Here is a 25905-nt window from a genome sequence, read left to right as displayed (position 1 = left end):
AGTCACCGTGCCACATCTGGTTTTCTGGTGGTTAATTGGAGATAAAGAGGCTCATGGACTTTGCTGTCCAGATTGGCTTTGAACTGTGATCCTCAGATCTTACTCTGCTGCGTAGTTAGGATTTACCGGGATGAGCCACTGGCACCTAGCTTGAGAAAGGTTCTGTCTTACTCTCCTGTGTATTCCTAGGTTGGCCCAGGGAGGCTCTCAATAATGGCTTGCTTAAACGTCTATCCTAGCCGGAGTAGTTCCTTAGCGTTTTATGCTCAAGGCTGGTACTCTACCACTCGAACCACAGCTTCACTTGTGGCTTTTTGGTGGTTAATTGAAGATAAGAGGGTCGTAGACTTTCCTGCCTGGCCTGGCTTTCAACTATAATTCTCAGATCTCAGCCTCCTGAACAGTTAGGGTGACAGGTGTGAGCTTCTAGCAGTCCACCAAGGCCATTGCTTTTTAATAGTGTACAACTTGTATAAGTTTGTAGGTGTTAGAAATTGGAGGAAGAGTATTCACTGAACATCACTCATCTTCTATGTCAATGGCTATTTGAATCTGATAGCTTCATCAGTGTAAAAATAAAAATACAAAAAGCTTTAAACTTATTTGGGGCTCACTGAGGGAATGCTAAAATAATTCAGATTAGATCCTTTTTTTATGCAAGGAAAGGATTGCTTAGAGAAATGAAATTCATGGTTCAGCCTAAGCTACCTTTTCATTGACACATGCAAAATCCTGATCAATGGAGAGGATGTTTTAAAGCCTAAAGAAACATATTAACTTATGAATCAGAATAGCAGCCCCATTTCTCATTATTAGTTAATACCTTTAAATGCTGACTGTTTTTTAAGGTCTTTTCATATAAGGAAGCAGTCTAGGTTTTAGCTGAAAGCCATTGGCTCATGCCTATAATTCTAGTTACTTAGAAGGCTGACATCTGGAAGGATGGGGTTCAAAGACATCCTAGGCAGAAAAAGTCAACAAAACCCATCTCTAAAAATAAGCAGCAAAAATTTGTGCTAGAGGCATTTCTCAACTGGTATAGCACCAGCCAAGCAAGTTAGTGCAAGACTACTGAATTCAAGCTACCATAGCATCAGAAGAAAAGGAAAACGCTCAGTTTCTAAAAGCATCTGTGGTTCTACTACTAAACATAGAACTATGGTAGAACCTTGATTTGAAGTGCCTTAGCCGAGAAATCTTCCTAGTCTACCACAAATGTGGCCAAGATTTTTTTTAACTTTTGAGAAATGATTTTGTTCTTTCATATAGCTATAGAAAGAAGTAGAGGGCTTTAAATTCCCTTTTGAAGACCTTCATTTTGATATGATAGTATATGATTTGATATATAATTATCAGGGTGATATGGATAGATGTTTGTAAATGGTTGTACAGCCTGGATATATTGAAATCAACACTGAACACTAGGTGGCACTCCTCCCCCATTGGATATATTATCTCAGGAAAACAGTAGAGATTTACAGGAAAAAGCTAGACCTGATTGATTGATTGATTGATTGATTTTTATAGGTCCATGTCAACAGAGCCTTATCTGTTTTCTTATCCCAAGTGTCTGTTGCAGTACCCGGCAAAAAGAAGACATTAATATTTGTTGAGGAAATGAATAAACGCAACTTTTAAGATCTGACTGCATTTTAGTTTGATAATAGTAGGTGCATAGGTTCTGCTTTTCAGATTTATCCTTTCAGTAAGTATTCAACATAGATACCTAGTCCTTTTAGTTACATTCTTGAACAAAACACATTTTATGAGGAGACATGTTCAATAAAAATAAGCATATTAAGTATAATGTGCATTATGTTTAAGATATGAAATGCTACCTAGAAAAATGAGTAGGGTAATGAATATTGGTAGTGCTGATAATGGTGGTGAATACGATTTAAAGAGAGATTGCCAAGGTCAGTCTTGTAGAGCTTTGAGGGTGAAAAGGGATGACCAACATATATTGGAGGAAGTAGGAGAGCCAGTGGAGGGGCTCTTAGGTGGTAGCATGCCGTGTATTCAAGGAATTGCCTGGCCAGGAGAAAATAAGCAAGAGCAACAGTTCTGGGAGATTAGATCAGACAGATAATTGGGGGCCAGATCTCACAGAACTTTGTGGGTCATTAGAGGTTTGACACTTTTCCCTTCATAGAAATATGAAGTCAGTGCAAATTTTAAGCAGAATGAAGTGTCTGAATTATTATTAATCAGTTATGGCTGCATGTCTTGAGAGTAGACAGAGGGGCAGGGATGAGGAGTTATGAGGCTATAATTAGTAAGAGAGCATGGGCATTTGGAGGAGGAGGACTGCAATAGTGGTGGTAAAGTGGTTAATAGAATTTGTGTATATTTTGAAGGTTGACCTAACAGGATTTCCTAATGACTAGACTTCAGATGTGAGGGAGTGAATCAAGGATAGAGTTCAAAAGTTAGAAGACGATTTTAGCCAGTGCTGGTGGCTCACTCCTACAATCCCAGCTATGCCTCAGGGGGCTGTGATCTGAGGATCACCGTTCAGAGTGCTGGTAGTGGAGCTCAAGTGGCTCAAGTGGTAAAGTACGAGCCGTGACACAAAAAGATCAAGGACAGTGCCTGGGCCCTGAGTTCAAGCCCCAGGACCCCCTCACCCCCACACAAGTAAATGATGACTTTATAGTTTAGAGAGTGAATCAAGGGTAGAATTAAAAGAATAGTTAAAAGTTTTGCAGTGAGGGGCTAGGAAGGTGGCTCAGTGGTAGAGCGCTTGCCTTGTATGCATGAGGCCCTGGATTTGATTCCTCAGCACCACATAAGCAAAAAGAAAAAAAGCCGGAAGTGGAGCTGTGGCTCAAGTGGTAGAAGCTAGCCTTGAGCTGAAGAGCTGAGGGACAGCGCCCAGGCCTAGAGTTCAGGCCCACGACTGGACCCAAAAAAAAAAAAAAGTTTTGCAGTGAGCAATAGCATGGGTAGTTAATACAAATGTCAGTGACTGGTAAAGTATCATAAAGGGGAGTTTCATAACTGAGAAGAGGAGTTCAACTTAGTGTCTGTTAAATTAGAGATATCTTTTTGATATCTAAGAGGCAGCTAAGAAGATATGTGAACCTAAAATTTATAGAAATTCTCTAGCTTGAGAGCTGATGATTGTATTTAAAGCCACAAAATAGCTCAAACGATCAAGAGAATGAGTGTATCTAGAGCTAAAACCCATAGAAATACTCAGTGATATCAAACATTTACAGAGTAAATAACAGCAATCTCACAAATTCTTCTGGAAAATGGAGGAGCAAATACTTCCCAACCTATTCCATGAAGCCAATATTATACTTCTACCAAAGCCAGCAAACTATCACAAGCAAACTATAGGCCAATATCCCTAATGAATGCAGATGTAAGCATCTTCCATAAAAGATCAGCAAACTGAATCCAGGAACCTACAGAATTTATAACCTACTTCAGTGGAATTTATACTGAGAATATGACATTTGTTTAACATCTGATAATCAGAGAATGCAACATACTGTATTAACAAACTAAAGGACAAACCCCACATGACCAATGAAACAGAAAAGCATTTCACAAATCCATACCATTCATAACAGAAGTACTCAGCAAATAGGGAGTTGAAGGGGACTTCAACCAGAGTGTAGAGATTCATTTAAATAAAAGTCAGAAACATAGTTAATGATGAAAGTGTGAATGCCTTCTTCCTAAGGATATGTCTGTCCTGGGATGTCTGTCCTGAACTGTTTTTTTTGTTTTTTGTTTTTTTAAATAGAATTGTACTAGGTATTCTCGCCATTATAACCAGGTAAGAAAAAAAGAACTCAAAGGTATCTATATTATATAGAAAAAAACAAAACTATCTTTATTGACAGTTGACAAGACCTTTTGTGTAGAAATTAAAAATCTATGAAAATGATGTCACAGATGTTTCAGCAAGGTTTCAGAGTACATGATCAATATATAAAAGCAAACTGTATTTCTGTATGTAATAGTCATGTTCCAAGACCTGCAGTGGAGGCCTAAGGCCCTGGATAGCATCAAACCCTATATATATGCTTCCTATGCATGTATACCCATGATAAAGTTTATAAATTGGCCATAAAAGGAAAATAATGTCTAACTGCCAATGACAGCAATTATAACAATATGCAGTAGTAAAAGTTATGCAAATTCGGTCTTTCTCAGAGTAGCTTACTCCGTGCTCACCTTCCTCTGACAGCTGGAGGTGACGCAGGCATGTGTGCTGTGGTGCAGAGCCGTGGGTGACCAGACGCCTCACACACTGGCAGTCTGAGGTGTGACAGCAGAGCTTCCTGAGTCCCCTTGTCCTTCTTTACACTTTCATGCACATAAAATGTGCTCTAATTTTAGAACACAGTAACCACAGCATACGATCGTTTGCTTTACAGCTTTACTACCCTCGCATTTTGGAATCATTATGTAAAATAAGGATCTCTTGAACATGTGTTCTGCAATACAGTGTCATAATCCAGGCTGCTCCTAATTAACTCATGGGCAGGTGAATGGACGCACTGGACAGAGAAATGATTTACATCCTGCCTGGGGCACAGTAGGGTGGCCTGGGAGTTCACTAACTGCAAGCAATTTAAAACTGACAAATGATTTGTTTCTTGAATTTTCTGTCTACTATTTTTGATCATTATTGACAAAAGTGAAATTTTGGAAAAATGAACATTCAGACAAGAAGGGACTACTAGATTATGATGAACAGCCTGAAGAAGAATGTAAGTCCCATTTACAAAAGAATCAAAGAAAACAATACTTAGGAATATTTTTAGCAGAGGGTAGAAGACTTCACACTGGAGTCTACAGAATGCTCAGTTAAATTAAAAGACCAGAGTAAATACAGAAATACCTTGTTCATGGATTGGAAGATTAGAATTGTTGGTAAATAGACTCAGAGCAGTGCCTCTTAAACTCACAGCAAGTATTTTTGTACAATTGGCACGTATATCTTAAATTAGGTATGGAAATATGAAGGAGTCAAGTTAGCCAAGGCAGTTCTGAAAAAGAACAAAAGTAGAGAACTTAAATGTTCCGATTACAATTCAAATTTATTATAAAGCTTCAATAGTAATCTAGGCAGTGTAGTACTGGCAGAGAGACTAACAGGAAGTGCAACAGAACTAGGGTTCCATATAAAAACTTTTATGACAAGTTGGCGTTTGGACAAACTTGTCAGTGCCACTCAATGAGGAAAGAGTAGTCTTTTCAACCAATACTATTGAGACAACCAAAACCATGTAAAAGGATAAAATTATCTACATCATGCATGAAATATAACTCAGAGTTGTTCAGATAAATCTCTTAGAAGAAGGTACAGAAATTTATCTCTGCCACACTGGGCCAGGCAAACCCTTTTTGGATATGACACCAAAACCACAAATGATCAAGTGTTTCCAGCTCTTTGCCAGTGAAAATGGTTTGTAACTGGCCATGTAAGGCAGGAAGACCTCTCCCCCAAGGTTTCATTGTAAGCCTAGCTAGATACAGATATGGATAGATCAGTGAGAATGCAGAACAATTTGCAGGGACCAGTGACAAAGGTATGCATGGAGTTAAGAGAAACTAACAAAGGAGGTGCAGGGAGCTGGACTTTAGTTTCTACTTTAGCCTTATCCAGACACAGGGATAGAACTATCAAAGTAGTAGTAGAAAGGTTGTCTGACAGGAGCCATGGTCTTCAGTAGCTGGGAACAGCTTACCAATGTAGTCTGACAGGGGGAAGTTCAGAAGATAAATGAATGGTTTGATTGTTGGCATTGTCTCCTGATGGCCAAATCCCTGTGAGCATCAGGGCAAGGGGATGGCATGGGCTCTTTGGCAAGGTGGTCAGCTCTCCTGGCCATGCCCACTGCAGACTGGAGAAAAGCTGAGTTTGGGGAGGATGAATGGAAAATGTTTAGCATATCCACTTGTGGGTCTAGTGGTGGTGTGGCTGGGGGATAAAGGCAGAATAAGATTTGGGCCTGTGTATTTGCAATGTGAAAATAACGGTTACTTGGATGAAAAACTCATATTGTCTGATGACTTTTTTGCCCAATTAAAACTCAGTTTTCTAATTGAGTATAATTGCTGAAATATTTTCAGGCCACTGTAGTTAGATCAGAGTTTCTTTTTGTTTCAGATCTATTTCTTTTCTTTCTTTCTTTCTTTTTTTTTGTTGGTCGTGGGTCTTGAACTCTGGGCTTGGGTGCTATCCCTCAGCTCTTCAGCTCAAGGCAAGTGCTTTACCGCTTGAGCCACAGCGCCACTTCTGGTTTTCTAATGGTTATTGGAGATTAGAGTCTCAGGGACTTTCCTGCTCGGGCTGGCTTTGAATCATGATTCTCAGATCTCAGCCTCCTGAGTAGCTAGGATTACAGGCATGAGCCATTGGTGCCCGGTCTCAGATCTGTTTCTTTGTGTGTGTGTGTGTGTGTGTGTGTGTGTGTGTGTGTGTGTGTGAGAGAGAGAGAGAGAGAGAGAGAGAGAGAGAGAGAAAATGAGAGAGAGAGAATGAGAGAATGTGAGTGTGTGTATGTATGTGTAAATGTGCTCATATATGAGTTTAAATAGGGCCTGTACTTTTGCTTTTTTTTGTTTTCCTGTGTCTGGTGCTCTACCTCTTGAGCAATGCTTCAGTGTGGCACTTTGCTAGCTAATTGGAGATAAAGGTCTTGAGAACATTTCTGCCTGGACAGGCTTCTAACTCAGATCTCAGCCTCCTGTCTGGCTAGGATGACAGGCGTGAGCCACCTGTGCCCAGCCTATTTCTCTTTTGCAGTTACTTATCACTGTATCGTGTATTTTTTAAGGAGCTAGCCGGAGAAGCCAGACTTATCCAAAAAAGGCCAGAAAAAGGATCCTTCAGATTCATTCTGGAAATATTGTAAGCAGATGCAAATAAATATTTACTAAGCCCTAAATCAATTTTGGGCTTTCTTAATATTAAAGAGTGAATTTTTGCTGTTTTATCGGAATTTATTGTTTACACATTTAGTCCTTTGGATCTTGCTTTGGTATTTAATTTTTTTTAAGGTTTCAAAATGTCACCAAGGAGATTCAAAAGAAATATATGGTGTAGTTACTGTCCTCTTGCAGTTTCTATTTGGTTAGAGAATTTGTATTGTGCCAAGAACCCAGATGTGAGCCCTCAGTGCTGCCTGTGGGAACATGAGGTGGCTTAAGTGGAAACAAAGGTCCTTGTTAGATGGTGCTGTTTAACAACTCAGAACTTTTGCAAAGTCCCTTATCTAACCTTGTGTTTCCTTATTGCTAATATCCCTTTGATTTCTGGACTTCTGTGAAAAATCGTATTCCAAGTGTGGAAACATCACTTGGCCAGTGTTGGTGTGTGAAGACTTCACAGTTGTGTTCGCTTTAAGATATCTGAGCAAAATACACCCTTACTTTCCAGAGAGGTTTCTTTTGACACAAAGTGCCTCACTGTTTTGTTTTGATTTTTACATAGCATGATTTGTGGAAACCAGGAGGGACTTTAAAGGATCTACAGGTTGCAAACTACAAAAGCTTTCAAAAGCCCTTTCTGAGAGGGTATGTTTCATTGTTTTCCCGATCTATATATGCATTGTGGAAATCTGTTTTTTTAGCTTTTCATTCTTCCCTTTAAAAAGTATAAGCAAGAAGTCGAAAGTATATTCATAAGTATCACAGGTTGTAAAACACGTGGTTTTGTGTTTTGATAAATATATATACATATATATCTGTTTTCTTGAGACAGTGTCTTACTGTTACCCAGATTTATCTCAGGTGGGCTTTAAAGTATGGATCTTCTTACCTGGGTCTTCTGAATACTGGAGTTACAGGCCTGCATCATCATGCCTCACTGTGTTCTGTTTACTACAGCGTTGTCTCTTCTCTGTAAAGGCAAATACGTATTCTAATTGAGATATTATTCTTAAATGACAGTTTAACTGGACACTGATGGCTCACACCTGTAATCCTAGCTATTCACAGAGCTGAGATCTGAGGATTTCAGTTTGAAGCCAGCCAGAGCAGGAAAGTTCTTGACACTCTTATCTCCAATTAATCACAGAAAAAGCTGGGAATGGCACTCTGGCTCAAGTGGTAGAATGTTGGCCTTGAGCAAAAGGAGCCCAGGGACAGTGCCTAGGCAGAGTTCAAGCCCCATGACTGGCAAAATACAAAAGAGAATAAGCCAACATGATAGCTTAAAAGAAAATAAAAGAGAGTGGAAAAAAAAGTATGTGGAATCCTCATGTTCAACATTATAATTTTGCTTTAGTGTTTTGGGAATTTAATTGGATTAGACTAGTTAGTTAAGTTTAATAATTCTCTTACTTTTCCTCCTCGTATACTATGTCCTGTTACTGAGAAATGTTAAGATGACATTGGCAAGTCAGATTCTTTGTGTGAAGACCCTTGAGTTCTCAATCTGTTTGCCTTGACCAGGTAAATCATGGAGGAGTAACGCTGAGCAATCTGACCAGCTCAAAACTGGTTCTGGCCACACTCAAGTAAGGTTAACATTTGCCACAGTTCAGTGTGAGAAAATACTTGGTCTTCTAAAGCCACCCTGAAGGGAGACTCCTTGTGAAGGACACACATGAAAGAAGTTACTCCTTAAAAATCTAGCTTGTAGCAATTGGAAGCAGCCTTTTGGTTGCTGCATGTGTGTTTCTATTGTACTTGCCATGGCAGTATCAAAGTACGCAATGGGAATTGCTAGGCTTATTTGCCTACTATGTCTGCTAATTCATTTTTAATGATTCACTATAATCTCAATGTTTGAAGCCAAATGAAATTTGTTCTCTGGAAACCACATTTTACTTGCCCTCACTGGAAGCAGCTGGCCGGAGTTTTTAACCTCTGATGATGTCTGTTATGGTCCTATAATGTGATTCAGTCTGATGCAGGCACCTGGAGACTCACTCTAACTTCAAAGGTCTGTTGAACTGTAACTTTTATCGTCCAGACTCCACAGTGTCTATGTGGTCACACAGAAACAGATGATTGTCATAAAACAGGTTAAGAACAGTTACTCTTAAACGTACATATTCTGCAAACTGTTTTTATTAGGTCAAGACATTTCTGCACGATGTATTATATAAACATCGATTTTATATGAAATGCAAGGAACATTTATATATGCCTGGAAATATTTGATTGCTTCCTGTGAAGTAATTGCATTATAAAGCGCATTGTATTTTTTAAATGTATTGTTAGAATTACAAGTCTGAGAAGTGTGGCTGAGTTTTGTCGTTGGCCTGTTGGTTTGTTTCAGTGGAGGATTACATCGAAAGGCCTAGCTGTCCATTCTGGAGATGCTGCAAGCAGTGCAGCATTTATGGATTGCTTAGTTCTCTTTTTCTGGGAGGTCCCTTTCACAGTGACTTTAAGCACAGTGACTTTTAATAGCATGGGACTTGGGATCACACTGCCTGGGTTTACCTGTTGTAAGCTGGCTAATTTTGGGCAAGTTTGTTTGGTTTTTGTTTTAAGACAGTGTAGAGATTTGAACTGACCTATGACTTGTGCTTGCTAGGAAGGTGCTCTGCCGTTGGGCCACACCTCTAGCCCCTTTTGTTCTGCTCTGTTCTAATCTTTCCTAGTATGGGATTTTGAGCTGAGGGCCTCACACTCTTGTTTGGCTTTCTTACTCATGACTAGCACTCTATCACTTGAGCTATAGCTCCAGTCTGGCATTTGGCTGGTTAACTAGAGATGGAATCTCTAAGACTTTTCTAGGCTGGCTTTGAACTGTGGTTCTTTTTAGTAGTTAGGATTTCAGGCATGAGCTTGGTGAGACGTCTGTGAAAATTTTGAGGAAACAGTTTGGTTGTGCAATAAAGAAAAAGACCCATGACACACATCCTGGATCTGGGTCTGAAGAATATTTAGGTTTACTTCAGCTGGATTCAGAACTGTGGCATTCCTTTTAGGGGCTTGTTCATGACTTGGGAAAATGAATTACTTCTGTTATTTACCATCTTTTTAGAGTCTTTGCCTATACTCATTTTTACTCATCCAGAAAGAACCATCTAGTTTTTTGAATATGTTGATGGAGGAGATCTGCTTCCCTGATTTTTTAATAATCTCATGTAACAGCAGAGATTCTAAGTCTGGCTTTTTAAAATGTTAGTGTTGTAAAGAAATTGTATGTAAATGTGTACATCTTCACATATAGAAATTAAAGATTATCCCTACTTACTATTTATACTACCAGGACTCTAACTCTACAGCCATGTTATTCCTATTGTTTCTCCTTCTCCTTTCCAATATATCTCACCATTCACTGAGCAGGCTTCCCACATGCTAAGCATAGTGTGAAATAGCTTAACTCATTCTTTAGAATTGGATGGTTGCAAAGCATTGTTCATTAGGATGCATTACTGAATAATGATTAGTATTGTAAGATAACATTTTATAATCAGCAAAAATATAAAAATTATTTCTTCAAAATTATGAAGACAAAAATCATACTCTTCTTTTTATGCCTTTCTGAACTGATTTGCATTTCCTAGACCTTACAATCTTGTACTGACTCTGGGGAACTTTTTTTCTTTGCCTCCTGAGACACCCATTTCATAAAACTACCTGAAACATTTAAAGATGGCTTCAGTGACTCGGACGCTGCTTTCTTCCTCGGATTGAAGCAAACTGCTTTTCCATTGTTAGCGACTCCTGTTTCTTGTTTGCTGTCTGCTCAGGGGTACTTGACAGACAGGCCCCTGCTCACTGCCATCTCCACTGCTCTCTTGTCTGATTTAGAACTGTGCTTTGGATTTTGCTTGATTCAGAGCTTTGACTGTCTAGACATAAATATTGATCTTTGGCATCAGTCAAACCTTTGAAGGCTGAATTGTAGTCCTCACTAGCTGTATGATATGCAAAATATATGGACAGTTAATTGTTTGGAACCTCTCTTCAGATTGGTGAAAATTGAGGTGTTACCTCTGTTAACAAGTTTATTGTGATACTCACATGTGGATTTGAAACCCCTTCATACCACTATTTAAAGATAATACAAAATGAAATAAAAAAACAAGTTTATTGTGGGGATTAACTGTCTGTTAAACAAGCCCTGATCTTATTTCCCTCCTTGCTTAATTTAACATTCAATTATAATTAGGTTTTAAAAGATTAAATGGTGACAGCTTAGTAAACATTCAAAGAATCCTAGTAAAAGCAATCATATGTAAGCAGTGGATTCTACTGATTTAGTGAAAGCTATTGATAGAGCTATTGAAAGAGTGATTCATTCCCTCCCTCTCTCCCTCCCTCCCTCCCTTTTTTCCTTTCTTCCTTCCTTCCTTCCTTCTCTTTATTATAGGTATTTATACTTAAATTCACTGCTCTTTTTGTCAGTGTGTGCTGAGTTGATTCCTTCACTTTTCTATACCCTCTTGAGGCCTTATCAGGATATAATATCCTGAGAGAGGGACTTTTTTTTTTTTAAAGGACTCTATTGCATTGGAACAATTTATTATCAGAATTTCTCTTTTAAAACCTTATAATTCATTAGTAAAAATCAGTTAAGGTAATTTTACATATCTAATATTCTATTTTATTCAGAAATATTTGTCTTTGTTTAACACGAACACAAATGCAAATATACATATATACTCCTTTACTCCAAGTGCTTACAACTTGAGGGAGTTCTTTTTCCTTCTTTTCCTTTACTTTCAAAACCAAGCTGGTCCTGGTGCTTGAACTCAGCTTGGGCGCTGTCCCTGAGCTTTTTCACCAAAGGCTAGTATTTGAGCACAGCTCCACTAATTGCTTTTTTTGTTGGTTGGTTGGAGATAAGTCTTAGATCTTTCCTGCCTGTGCTGGCTTTGAACCAAGATCCTCAGATCTTAATTTGAGTAACTAGGATTACAGGTGTGTGCTGTTGGTGCCTGGTGTGAGGGATTGATTTTCCATTCATATTAATATTTTATTTCTTCTGAATTTATGATGTAAAGATAAATAATAATTTTCAGTTTTCCCTGCCTTCCCACCAGGCTTATTACTTCAAAGAAGTAAAATACTAGGAAAGATTCTTTAGGATTTTACTTGGGAACATTAAATGGAGATTTGGATAGTTTACTTGAAAATAATTTCCCATGCTTTATTGTTGAGACCAGAAATACTTGAATTGAAGTACTTTGTCATCTGTATATATTTTAAGTAAAATATGAAGAATTTTACTTTGCATATGAAATTGGAGGCAGGACCTGTATGGTCCTGGAAACATAGCTAAATAATTATTTCTGAATCTTAGAGTACCAACACAGATAGTTACATGGATATATGTGTTGCTGACAGTGGAATGTCTTTAAATATGGCTTTAAAATTTGTCTTTACCATGTGAATATGAATGCTTTATTATTGTTTTCATAACATTTTATGTTAGGTGACAATTTAATTTCACAATTTAATTTCTTGCATATGCAGTATAAAACAAATTCAATATTTATTAATATAATTTACAATTTTTTTCAGGCATTTTCTTTGAGAAGTTTAAATTACAAAACTAGCTATTGCTATGTAACCAATAGTGTTACAAGATTTAAAAAATTAGTTTTTTTGTGTATTCTAGAGCTTGAACTCAGATTTAAAAGTTTATTTATTTATTTGTTTGTTTGTTTGCTCAAGGCGGCTAGAGCTTTACCACTTGAGCCATAGCTCCAGTTCTGGCTTTTTTGTGGTTCCATGGACTGTCCTGCCCAAGCTGTCTTTGAACCATGATCCTCTGATTTCAGCCTCCTGAGTAGCCAGGATTACAGGTGTGTGCTACCAGTGCCTGGCTTTCAATTTTTTTTTTTTTTTAATAAAAAGATCCATTGTGGTCTGAGTTTCCCACAAGGCAAGAATTTGAACTCTCATGTCACTTAAAAATACTTACTGCTACAGAAATACATATATGTGCACATATATACACATGTGTACGTGTACACATGTTTGTATACATATATATTTATATATATGTATATATCTAGGAGTTTTTATTCATAAATATGGTTTTAATCACATTTCCCATTTTCTGCCTACCACAAGTTCCTTTATCCTCTATATTGATTTTTCCTCAAAACCTTTAAAAAAACTGTTTAACTAGGATTAGTTGAAGCTGTGTCTGTGGCATCACAAATCAAGATGGGATTCTTCTGTGTATCAGAACAGGACCAAAGAGGGAGAGCAGTGTGTGCCCTGCAGCTCTGTAAGCCTGTCATTGCTAGACCTGTAAGCCGCTGTCATTGCTGTGGGAGACTTGGGACAAGGGAACTCCCAAGCGGTCATGTACACCAAGTCATGCAATTTCTGCTGCTACCCTGTGAAGACAGTTAAATGACTATTCCCACTCTACACACAGGGAAATGAAGACTTAGATGCTTAAGTATTGTATCTGATATTATAAAGAAATTTGTTGACTCCAGAGTCTGTGATCTTAAACATCCTGAAGCATTTTCCATTTGACCCCAAGAGAAAACCTTACACAGTCTCCTGCATCTTCTCCTTAAGTAGCGTGTTTCAGGGCCATTTCACTTACTGTACACTGCCAGGAAGTGCTCTCAGCAGCAGACTTGTTGGTCTGGTATTCTTGTTGCACTCAGCAATGCCTGGAGTACCAGACCTGAGTGCCATTTGCTGACGTACAGCATCAGCAGAGATGGAACGGCCTCCCTGTCAGTAACACTGAAATGCGCGAGGCAGGTGTACAGTGGCTTACTACACTTGTTTTTGAACTGACAGATTGGATTCATGTCTTTTTCTTGTTTAAATATATGTGTACATTTTGTATGGTCATATGTGAATAGCCATTGGGCTATTGTGAGCCTCTGGACTATCCCAGACGTATGCTAATTATTACAAATGAGGAAGCCATGGGGCCTATATTTCTTTGGGTCTGGCTTACTTCACTTAATAGGACATTTTCTTAGTCTTTCCATTTGCTTATGAATGGAGCTGTGTCATTCTTTCTGGTGGAATGATGCTAATTGAAATGAATGCCAACATATGGAAGCAAGAGTTTTTTTTTTAAATTTTGTTTCTTTGTTTTTGTTTTTTAATGTACTGTGTGAAGTTATTTTTTTTCTTTCATTTTTTTCCCTTTGTTTTATCCCCTGTTGTCACTGTTTTTGATTTTGGTACTCTGTTTATGTTTATCTGATTTGGGGAAGGGAAGAGGGAATAACAAAATGGTGAGACAAAGGAGAAAGGGTGAACCAATGCAGCAGCGATACTCACCAGACACTGTGTTGGAAATGAATGGAGGGGGAGGGGAGTGGGGATGGGAGGGAAAGTGGGAAAATAAAGGGAAGAGGTAGCAATGTTTGACAAGAAATGTACTCATCACCTCACTTACGAACTGTAACCCCTCTGACGCCACTCTTACAGTAAAAAAGGAAATACATGTGCACAGAAAAGGTGATTGGTTTACATGACCCATTATCAAGTTGACCATTACTTCCAGGGTAGGAAATCCTTTCTTCTGTCAAGAGCTATTTTGGGGTCAGCTAAATGAAAATTAAATATAGGTTGGGAATAATAGATTGATGCCAGAACTACACAATAGATATGGGTGATGCAAAAATCACAATAAGTATAGCTAATTCTTTTAACATTTTTGGTAGCAGCTAGGCCACAAAATTGATGACTTTAAAAAAGAACTTGATGTATAATAAAAGAAGAAGTTGAACAAAGTAGCTAAAGGGTGGGAAGGTATGGGCAGTGGGCAGAATGTTTGAATCACTGACATTTGTGGTAGAGTACCTTTTCTATGGTCATAAAGTCCAGAATGTGACCAAATCATCTATCTAAATCTTAGGTTTTCTTCTAGCATTACCTACAAATTCTGTCATTATCTTGTTGATAGTACATATATGGTTTTTAAATATTACAAAGAAGCCTATCATTTCTATTGCTTTTTAGCTATTGTTTTAAAGGAATTGGAAAAGAAATTGAAAGGAAATTGAAAAGGAAAACATTTTGAAAATGCATGGAATAAACTAAGTTATGTAATCACTTGTGCATAGTAATGAAACTATTTTCAAAAAGTGGTCTACTAGCCAGGTGCTGGTGGCTCACACCTGGAGTCCTAGTGACTTAAGAGGCTGAGATCTGAAGATAGTGGTTCAAAGCCAGCCCAGGCAGGAAATGAGACTATGAGACTCTTATCTCCAATTAATTACCAGAAAACTGGAAGTGATGTTGTGGCTCAAAGTGATAGATGGCTAGCCTTGAGTGAAAAAACTCAGGGACAGTGCCCACGCCCAGAATTCAAGTCCCACAACCAGCCCCCCCCCCCCAAAAAAAAAGTATTCCTACTATAAAATGACTTATACCAGAATGTCACTGAGTAGGCTACTATTTTGTATACCATATTTAAAATGGCATTTTTCACTTTTAGAAGGTGAGATGAAACAACTTTTGCAAAACAAGTTGATGTTATAAAAATGCATAGCATCAAATAGAAGTGAAAAATACAAAAAATTATAAAAGTGCTTGACAGAGCATCTTGATCAATAGTTGCATAAAAAGTGTTATGTGAATTTTACAAGGCAATCACATTAATTTTTACAGCTGTAACAGGTATGTTTTCTATTCTCCAATTGGAGAGACTGAGCATATAGAATGTAGAAGAGCGTAAGTAACAGATGTTACTTACAGGACCATTCTGCAGATACAGCAGATGTTTTTTATTTTAGCTTAATATTAAAGAAAAGTCTAGCCTGAGTTTAGTATAGCGTGTAGACACTCCATACCTTAGCTTTATATTGAGGCATATAGTGTAGCCTTTTCTAAAAATTGGAATGATTTTTCTTTTCTTTAGTTTCTAAACCAAACCGTGGCTGTAGATTTGTTCTTAGTGGATTTGCCTCTCCCCTTGCTTGTCTGTATTATGTGGGATAGCTTCTCTGCTTTGGTTTAGGGTGTTTTGTCTTTTGTTATTTTATTTCCTTTTTCCCTGGCTCCCTCTTCATTTCCCCTTTCAGGAATTTGCCTTCATGAAGTTCATAATTTTAATGACAATAGCTAAATGTTGCCAGATTCTTCAGGCTTAAGATTGTTAAAATTTACTGCAGTTGAGCCAGGCGCCAGTGGCTCAGGCTTGTAATCCTAGCTGCTCAGGAGTCTGAGATCTGAGGATTGCGGTTCAAAGCCAGCCCAGGCAGGAAACTCCGTGAGACTCTTATCTCCAATATACCACCAGAAAACCAGAAGTGGTGCTGTGGCTCAAGCAGTAAAGCGCTCGCCTTGAGCTGAAGAGTGCAGGGACAGCGCCTAGGCCCAGAGTTCAAGCCCCACGACCGACCAAAAAAAAAAACAAAAAAACAAAAAAAAACGCAAAAACTTACTGCAGTTGAACCTCTCTGAATTTTTTCCCACATTAGGTTGTGTGGTAGTCTGTATGTAAATTTGTCTTCAGGAAGACTGAAATTCTTTCAGTAGTCAGGAGCTCATGTTCTAAAAAAGGCTGATTTAGGATGTGTTGTTGATTGCATGTTTCAGAAATATATTAAAGATTTCATAACTCATCTTTGAAATATCTAAAAGTATTAATAAGAAATTAGCAGACAATTTCTGAGGAAAGCAAAATAGTTCAATGTGATAGGTAGTAGCAGATTTATTTGTTGCAAATACTTGGAAACTTTTCTTTCATTTCGTATGACTTATACAAGTGTGCTTATACTTTATATGTTAGTGTTAAAAATCTTTTTATTTTTCCTCACAGAATCATAATGAGAGATTTGCCTTCATCGCAGAGTGGTATGATCCAAATGCTTCACTTCTCCGACGTTATGATCTTTTCTTTTACCCAGCGGATGGGTCTGTTGAGATGGTAAATGAACCTTCTTTGCTTCAAATTGGAAAAGGAGAAGGTGGGGCAAAGACAGGAATAGAATTGTCTTTTATACTGCTGTTTTAAAAACCATGTTTATAAGATACATTCTACTGTAATTTGATGTATTTACTATGATACCAAAACAAGATTTTTTGTTCTTTTTTTTTTTTGTAGACAGAGTCTCACTATATATCTCAGGCTTCCTTGAGATTACATTTCTCCTGCCTTACCCTCTCAAGTGTTGAGATTGTAGACATGCACCACCATGCCTTGTGTATGTATGTGTGTGATGTATGTGGTCATGTATGTATGTGTGTGTGTGTGTGTGTATTATACTGGGGCTTATTAAACTCTGAACCTTTCACTCATGCTTGGCATTTTCATGCATACCTAGTGCTCTACCACTTGAGCCATGCCTCTAGCTTTTGAGTTTTGCTGGTTAATTAGAAGTAAGAATCTCTTGGAATTCTGCCCATACTAGATTTGACCTATGATTTTCAGATCTCAGCCTCCTGAATAGCTATGCTTATAGACATGAACCATTGGTGTATGGGCTATGCCTATATTTTGAATATCAGAAATTGAAATAATGTTATTTAGGAAACTGAAGTGGAGCAGGGTATAGTGGTGAATGCCCATAATATCAATAATCAAGGCAGTAGCATAAACCAAAATGGAATTATTGTTGTGGATTAGGTTATAATTGATAGAGAAAGGTTATCATGATCATATATGTCATCATTATTGAAAATTGTCATCTCTATAAATAGTCAAATTGAAGATCATTGAGCTTTTTGTCCTTTTCCTGGTCACACTTTAACAAGTTTTTCTACTTGGTATTAGACTGTGTGTAAAAGCAGATATTTGGGCAAATGATTCTTTTCTCTGGGATTTTATTTACTGAAAAAGTTGGGCCATAAAAAAAAAATCTTTCTATTTGGGGTGTTTTATATGTCATTATGTTTATATTATTATTTATGTTTTAATATATTTGTTTTATGTTATATTTTACATTCTAAATGTTAAAAACAATTGTGTTTCTAGTGGGGCTAGAACTCAGGGCCCTGAGTTCTCGCTGGGCTTTCTAGCTCATGTCTGGTACTCAACACATCTCCACACTGGCATTTTCCTTGTTTGAGAGAGTCTCTTACTTAGGCTTTTCTGCCAGGCTGGCTTCAAATTGCCGTCTTTAGAAACTGGCCTCCTGAATAGCTACAGTTACTGCCATGAGCCAGCTACAGTCAGCGTCAGCAATATGCTTTAATAAAAAAGCTATATTATGAATAAGTTACATTAGCAGATACAAATATATAATATAAAAGTTATGGCTAGGTATCAGTGGCTCACACCTATAACCCCTGCTATTCAGGAGGCTGAGGTCTGAGGATTGTGCCTCAAAGCAGCTGGGTAGAAAAGTTGGTGAGAACTATCTCTAATTAACCACCAAAAAACTGGAAGTAGAGCTTTGGTTAAGTGATAGAGTGCTTGTCTTGAGCAAAACAAAACAAACAACAACAAAAAAAACACCTCAGGGACAGTGCCTAGACCTTGAAATCAAGCCGGAGGCCCTAGCACATGCACAAAACATACCGATTTATATTGGTAACAAAAAATGAACAGGATGTAGCCTATTTTGATAAAGTCAGAATTAAGAACTATTTCTACCTCATAAAGTTAGCATTCTTTATTGGTAAGTTTTTTATTGTGTGTTTTTTTTCTGTTCTAGCATGACCTAAAGAATCGTCGTACTTTTTTAAAGCGGACTAAATATGATGACCTACACATGGAAGATTTATTTATAGGCAACAAAGTGAATGTGTTTTCTCGACAACTGGTGTTGGTAGACTATGGGGACCAGTATACATCTCGCCAACTTGGCAGTAGAAAAGAAAAGTAAGAGAATCCTTCTCATGCTTAAATGAACGTTGGAGGCTAGATATAAGCTAATTTTGTATTTTTCTTTTGTTTTCCTAATGTAGACAATTTTCAATGAAGTCATTTTCATGTTATGATACATTTACAGTATTTTGGAAAAGATTATGTGATTTGTTCTTTAGTAGGAATGATTAAGTAATTTCTAAAGTATTGGGTTGTTGTTATTTTTATTTTATTTTTTCCATCATGGTATTCTAATACACAAGAAAATATTTCATTTTTTTCTTGTGTTTGTTAATAGATACTTTATGGACTAAAATGCAGTGTATTTTAGAGAAAATTCTGTGGTTGCTGAGAAGAGAATGTGTATTGCAAAGCTTATGGGTACAATTTTCTATAAATTTACTTTTGGGTGCAATTTTCTATAGATTGTTGTTAAGTCCATTTGCTTAATGGTTTAACTTTGTAGTCTTTTTGTTGCTTGTTTTCTTATGTTGTTTGTTTTGTCTGGATGATGTATCTATTGATGAGAGTTAAGAATTTGGGTTCCCCACTATTCTTGTGTCAGTCTGTCTGTCCCTGAATATACAGTGGATTTGCTTCATGAAATTCGGCACTCCAGTCAGTGGTGCATGTAAGTCTCTCATCATTCTATGTTCTTGGTGTTTTATTCCCTACTAATTCCTACTAACTTCCTTTCTCTTTTCAAGCTACGACTCAGTCTACTTTTTCTACATTGTTTATGGATATAGTCTCTCCTCCCTGCTTTCAGTTTCTACTTTTCACTTTCAATCTTTGTGAGCCAGGGAGTTGAGTATCATGTTGACAACAAATAGATAATGTTTTCAATCTAGTCATCTAACTGTCATCTTTTTAATGGAGAGTTCAGACTTTAAGGTTATTTAAGGTTATTAATGAGAGGTGTTTGCTGATTTGTGTAATTTCATTGGCTTTTTTTCCTGGCTTATTCAACTACTGTTTGAATTATTAAATTTGAATTATTTAATTACTAGTCTTTTTTCTTTCTCCCATCCTATTCTTAGGAATTTGCTGTTTTACTCAGTTGGCCATGTTTGACTCTTTTGTTTTTCTCATATGTTCATCTATTCTGCATTATTCTTTCTTGACTCCTCATAATTGTGACTTCCTTTCTTATACATTGGTATGTAGGATTACTTAAATAGCTTGTGCAGTTTTGGATTAGTGGTCATCATTGCGTTAGTTTATGTTTATCTTGGAACATCTTTATTTGTCCATTAATTTTTTTTTGTTGTTGTTGGTTGTGGGACTTGAACTCTGGGCCTGAGTGCCATCCCTCAGCTTTTCAACTCAAGGCTAGTGCTCTATCACTTGAGCCACAGTGCCACTTCCGGTTTTCTGAATGGTTTATTAGAGAGAAGAGTCTCATGGACTTTCCTGTCCGGGCTGGCTTTGAACTGTGATCCTCAGATCTCAGCCTCCTGAGTAGCTAGGATGACAGGTGTGAGCCATCAGTGCCCAGCTTGTTCATTAATTTTAAAATATAACTGATGAGTATAGTAATTTAGGGTAAAGGTTATTTACTTTTAGAACTTGAAATGTATCATTCTGCACTTTCTTGGCTTTTAGGATTTCTGTTAAGGAAATTACCAGTGCTCAGGAGTTACAAATACAAACTGTAGAACTTTTTATTTTCAAACTTATTCATTATTATTATTACTATTATTATTTTACAGAACATTAGCCCTGATTAAACCTGATGCAGTACCCAAGGCTGGAGAAATAATTGAAATGATAAACAAAGCTGGATTTACTATAACCAAACTCAAAATGATGAAACTTTCAAGGTAATTTGTTGATAATTTTCAGTTATATAATATTTGATTCACTTAAAAAATTTCTTTCCATCGCTTTTTAAAACTAAGAAAAAAAGAAAAAGAAAAACCTCTTAGTGAATAGCAAAGTAGACAGGAGTATAGTGAGTTTGAGAGCAGCTGGGCCTATATGGTAAGACCCTCTTAGTTAAAGTATTATTTTTAAAAGTGGTTTTTTCTTTCTTCCTATTGTTTCTAATGTATTTTTAAGGTACCACGTTTGTATGTCCCTCCCCCACAGTATAACCCTTGTTTTCACTGCATTTGATGTTGGTATAATTTAGGGAGCAGAAGGGAAAAAAAATTGTTTAAATAGGGATACAGATTGACCTATTGCAACAATGAGAGGCACAAGACGCTCTGTCTAAAACTGAACTTTACAATTTAGGTGGGGGTGGGGGATGTAGTTGTGGAGGGGAGGGAAGGGATGATAGGGAAAAAACAAAGGAGGAGACAACAATGCTTGGGAATAAATTATCTCATTATCTTGCTCATGTGATTGTAGCCCCTCTGTACAGTATTTTCACAATAAAAAACTTATTTAAAAATAATTGATGTTTAAATATCCTTAACATGCTGTGAACTCTCTTTAAAACATTTTTTTTTTGTCAGATATATTGGGGGCTTGGTCACTGTTCCTGGGCTCTTTTTGCTCAAGGCTAGCACTCTTTCAAGCCACAACATTACTTGCAGTTTTCTGGTGGTTAATTGGAGATAAGAGTCTCACAAACTTTCCTGCCTGGGCTGGCTTTGAACCTCAGTTCTCAGATCTCAGCCCCTCCAGAGTAGGTAGGATGACAGGCATGAGTCACCACTGTCCAGTTTCAATTTAAATTCTTTAAGAAAAGTGACACAGATATAGGAAAGGCATCTGATTTGCTTAAAAAGTTTATCTTCTTTACAGTTTTCAGAGTATTAGTTTAACATGAATTATCTTTAAATTGTCTTTATAGTTCTTTAGTAGAAATATAAATTTGAAAAATGAATTCCTGTTAGCATTAATAGAATTAGTGACCATAACTCTGAATTCTGATTAGTTCCATGTTCTTTCCTTGATGTCAAATAGAATATTAGGTTTTAATCTATTAATAACTAATAAGAATACATTAATATGACTGGAAACAAAGTTCACAAGACCCATCTCAGCCAATCACTAAGTATGGGTGTGATGGCTTGTGCCTGTCCTCTAGCTCAGTTGGAGTTTGGGGTTGGGAGGATTGCTGTTGTAGGCCAATCTGGACAGAAAGTCCTCACCACTCCCATCTCAGGAGAAGAAGCTGGGCATGGTACTACATACTTGTTATTCTGACTATGATAAGAAGCATGAAATAGGCAGATCCTGGTCCTGGTCTGGGCTCTGGCAAAAAGTGAGACCCTATTGAAACAGAATAACCATTATTAAAAAAAGGCCTGGGGATATGACCCAAACATAGCACACCTGCATGGCAAGTGAAAGCCCTGAGTTCAAATGCAGTACCACCAACAAAGCTGAACAATCCCAGACAAAAACATCAAGGTGCCTCGTTTATATGAAGCACCTTTTAAAAATTCAAGTGTATTGAGCTTCCCTTTGGTGCAGTCAAGCTAAGAATGATAGTAAAACCAAGAGCTTAAACTCCTATGTTAAAACTCCTATGTTAAAAACCTGCAGAAAAAGTAAAAAATTTTGAGTTGGAAGATGACTTTCCATTCTTTGATACAACTTACTTGGGCTTTAACAAATATTGGCCAAATATTAGGTTTTGTTTCTAGAGCATTGAAGATGCTGGTAGAAAGGAAATGGATGAAATAGTATAAGTGGAAAAATAGTATAAGTGGATGAAATAGTATAAGTGGAAAAATAAATACTGCTTCTTATCTTCATTTAAATTTTATATCTCAAAATAGATATGACTCAAGAGGGAGTCAAAGCATTTCACACACAGTATGCAATGCTTTAGAGAAATCTCTCTGTGTGCAGCAGTGACAACTAGAAGGGAAAGAGGCCAGAGGTTGGGGGAAGGTAAAAAGATAATGGAGCAGTTCAAGTGTAAAGACAGTGACTTAGGCTAGACTAGGAGCTGTGAATACTTACAGTTGATTTGACATTTAGCCCTGGTGCTTACCAGAAATAAGGGCACCATGTGGTCCAGTTTTTCTTTTTTTAATCTCCAGTCCTATCTATTTAACCAAAGTCACATAGTTTCTTATGTTTCTAGGTAGTAGTACATAGATAAGCATGACATGTAGAGAAACTTTGCTTTTATATAATAGCTGTAGAAAATTATTTATAAGTTGTAAAAAATAATGTACCTATAATCTCTCAGTGTAACATTCCAAATAAACTAGAAGAAGAAAAAATATAGATCTAACTCATATTTGTAAATTATTTACCAGAAAGAGGTATTTGGTGAAAAAAATCATGTTAATTCACATACAAATGAGACAGAAATTTTTGTATTTTATCTTTATTTTATTAATATAGTCTAAAATACTCATTGCTTTCATGATTCTTAACCATTGTCATTATGATTATTTTATAGGAAAGAAGGAAGCGATTTTCATGTAGACCACCACGGAAGGCCCTTGTATAGGTAGGTACTTATTCTGGGGGACAGTGGTAGGTAAGGCAGGATATCCTAGAAAACTACGGAGTTATAGCCTTATAATTCAGAACTTTATTGCCTGACAATAATCTGTCAATAGGGCCAAAATAATGACTTGCAACTGCACAGAAAACTTTTTAAAGAACTTTTTCTCTGTAATCTTATTAGATAAGACATCTTAAAGTGCATCACTTCATGTTTCAATCTTGAACCAGAAGCAAGCTCTTTTTTTTCAGACAGGCCCTGCCCTCTCTTTAGTCTGGGTGGACTTTCTTTTAAAGGCACTCCATCGCTGATTAACATTATATGGGGATGATATCACTTATTTCACAGCAAATGCCCTTACTGCCAGTGCACATGTAGAAGTGAAAAATAACATAAGCTCTTGCTTTTTATTTTCTGGGTAACTATTAGTCTTGGATTTTTAATCAAGAGCCCCTAATTTAATATAGTAATAACCTAGAGTCGCCTTTCTACCAATAAATGGCTATTTCTTTAGTGTTTGTTGATTGCCCTTCTCTGTCACTAAATCAGTTTGATTGAAAGTTCTTTGTCATTCCTTGAATCCTAGTTATAGATTAAAAGCACTAATTAAATTCTTACTGGAAGTGTTACAAGATGCTCTTATTACAATGTATATTATAAAATCTTCCCTTGACTGAAGTCATAAACCACATGGAAATAAAAGGAAAATCTTCCTGTTCTTCAGAACACTGTGAAATCCTCATTATGTATTTTAAGCCAATTAAATATTTCTTTTCCAAAACCACAGTGATTGTTTTTACTTCAGTCATTATCTATTTGGCATTCCTTCTGTAGTGATTTTTGCAGTGGACTGGATCACTGTAAGACATTTTTGAAAATCTTATACTGATCATATAAACTTTACTCTGTCCAATAATTTTGAAAGTCTACTCATGTCTCTGTTAAAATACTCAAATATAAATATACCACATTGCCAAGAGAAATGTCCAGGCAACATTTCCAAAGGAAAAGAAGCAAATCAGTCTTTTACTGTTTTGTAGTGAGCTGGTCCAGTTTATTACAAGCGGGCCTGTGATTGCCATGGAAGTTTTAAGAGATGATGCTATCTCTGAATGGAAAAGACTCCTTGGGCCTGCCAACTCTGAGGTGGCACGTGCAGATGCCCCAGGAAGCATCCGAGCCCTCTATGGAGCAGACGGCATAAGAAATGCGGCTCATGGCCCCGATTCTTTTGCTTCCGCTGCCAGAGTAAGGTGTTTTAAATATGTTTTACTTCCATTTTCATTTCTTCAAATACTTCATGTCAAAAGAAAGCATTTCTATCACTGGTTACTTTGGATGAGATCAGATAGCTGAGCTAGTGTGCTAGGAATACCTTTTGACATCTTGTCTCTTGGTTCAGCGATACTTATTTCTGATCTGGTAGACAGGTCATGGTCAAGATTGTTTTTTAACAATTAAAACACTTGTATTCCTATTCCTTGCTGTGAAAAACTTAGATTACTAAGACTCACAAATGTTTGAATTGTTGAATTTGTGTAAGAATACTAGTGTGAGTTTGGTAACTATTTTAAAAAGAAGGCGTCATTTTATAACCTTTCTTTGCTTCAGACCAAACCTTGTTAGCTAAGTAGGAATCAAGAAGAAATACTGGGGTTGGAAAATGCAGCAGGTTAGAAGCAGCAACGACTTCACCAGAATTTGAGATGTATCATCTAAGCAGCCCCAACAGCTTCCCCCAGACCTTCGGTCTCTGTTAGTTATTCTCTGATCTTGCTTTCCCTTTTATATTCAAATTTCTCTGTGACTAGACTATATTCCCTATCTCCCTTTGACTACTCATTGGGAGAGTCTATAGAACTTGGCACACCAAAACTGTTTTGGCCAAGACATCCCATGTGTGCTCAATTTTAAAATCCAAGGAAAAATGTTCATCTCTTATTTTACTGTATGCCTAGGTACATTTGACAACTTTGAATAGGAATAGTCTACCTCTGTTAATTCCATGATACCTCACTAGTCTTTGAACATGGAATTCTCTTTTCCCCTGTCTGATACTGGGACTTGAACTCACTATCTACCACTTGCTTTCACTCATTGGCTAGCTTTCTACCTCCTGAGCCACACCTCCAATCTGCTTGGAGTTCATCTGATAATTAAATTATGTGCAAAGCACTGTTGGAGAAACTGAGAGTCAGGGAATTTAATCTTCCTTGTCCAAATGAGCACTGGAGCCCAGGACTCCTCTATATTATTTATTTAAAAATTATTATAGACAAGTAAAAAGTTTTTAATGGATTTTTAATTGGCCACCATTTTGTAATAATTTTATCATTATAATTAAAGATATTAACACAGATTTCTTAAATGCTCTGTTGAAGTTACCATAGCATCTTGTTATGGTGAAAGTATGAAGCAGCACAGTTATATATGTTTTTAATTTGTGGAAGAAAATATATTTAAAACTTACCAAATTTGTGTAAACTTCCTTTCATTGGAAAATTTAAGGAAACATGAAAAACTTAGAGTGATAGCAGGAACCCTTGCTAGGAGAGCAATTTTATGCAAAATGCATTAGTGCCTCAAATTACAAAAGACCACAGCGGGTTTCTGAATGTGTATATTGTGTGAGGAATTGGAATTATTTACCATAACAAGGACCTTGCAAATTCTCTTGAAAATAATAGCATGGGTTAATAGATAGGACAGATAGGACAAACGATGGAGAAAAAGCAAAAGCAAAGGTACAATGCTAACACATAGAATTATTCACTTTTGCTAAGAAGATATATTTAATTAAAGTATCTAG

At 37.0% G+C, this 25905-nt stretch overlaps 2 protein-coding genes across 5 annotated transcripts in view; one reads left to right on the top strand and one right to left on the bottom strand.

The window, feature by feature from the left end:
* Nucleotides 1-8582, bottom strand: part of Blzf1 (basic leucine zipper nuclear factor 1) — a 34422-nt gene extending 25840 nt beyond the window's left edge. The window contains exon 1 of the mRNA XM_042674279.1: nucleotides 8572-8582. The gene's annotated coding sequence lies outside the window, so the exon portion shown is untranslated. The remainder of the gene's footprint in view (nucleotides 1-8571) is intronic.
* Nucleotides 1-25905, top strand: part of Nme7 (NME/NM23 family member 7) — a 95403-nt gene that overhangs the window by 9813 nt on the left and 59685 nt on the right. For 3 of the 4 annotated variants that reach the window (XM_042674283.1, XM_042674280.1, XM_042674282.1), the window contains exons 2-6: nucleotides 16688-16795; nucleotides 18525-18691; nucleotides 20389-20499; nucleotides 23049-23099; nucleotides 24137-24344. In XM_042674283.1, the coding sequence (XP_042530217.1) occupies nucleotides 16688-16795; nucleotides 18525-18691; nucleotides 20389-20499; nucleotides 23049-23099; nucleotides 24137-24344 (645 nt within the window). Of the gene's footprint in view, nucleotides 1-16687; nucleotides 16836-18524; nucleotides 18692-20388; nucleotides 20500-23048; nucleotides 23100-24136; nucleotides 24345-25905 lie in introns of those variants that run through there. The other variant, XM_042674281.1, reaches the window with a different exon arrangement.

This window comes from Dipodomys spectabilis, unplaced genomic scaffold (assembly GCF_019054845.1).
Source record: "Dipodomys spectabilis isolate Male_0828 unplaced genomic scaffold, ASM1905484v1 ptg000019l, whole genome shotgun sequence".
NCBI classification, from domain to species: domain Eukaryota; kingdom Metazoa; phylum Chordata; class Mammalia; order Rodentia; family Heteromyidae; genus Dipodomys; species Dipodomys spectabilis.
This window is presented reverse-complemented; position numbering and strand designations above follow the sequence as displayed.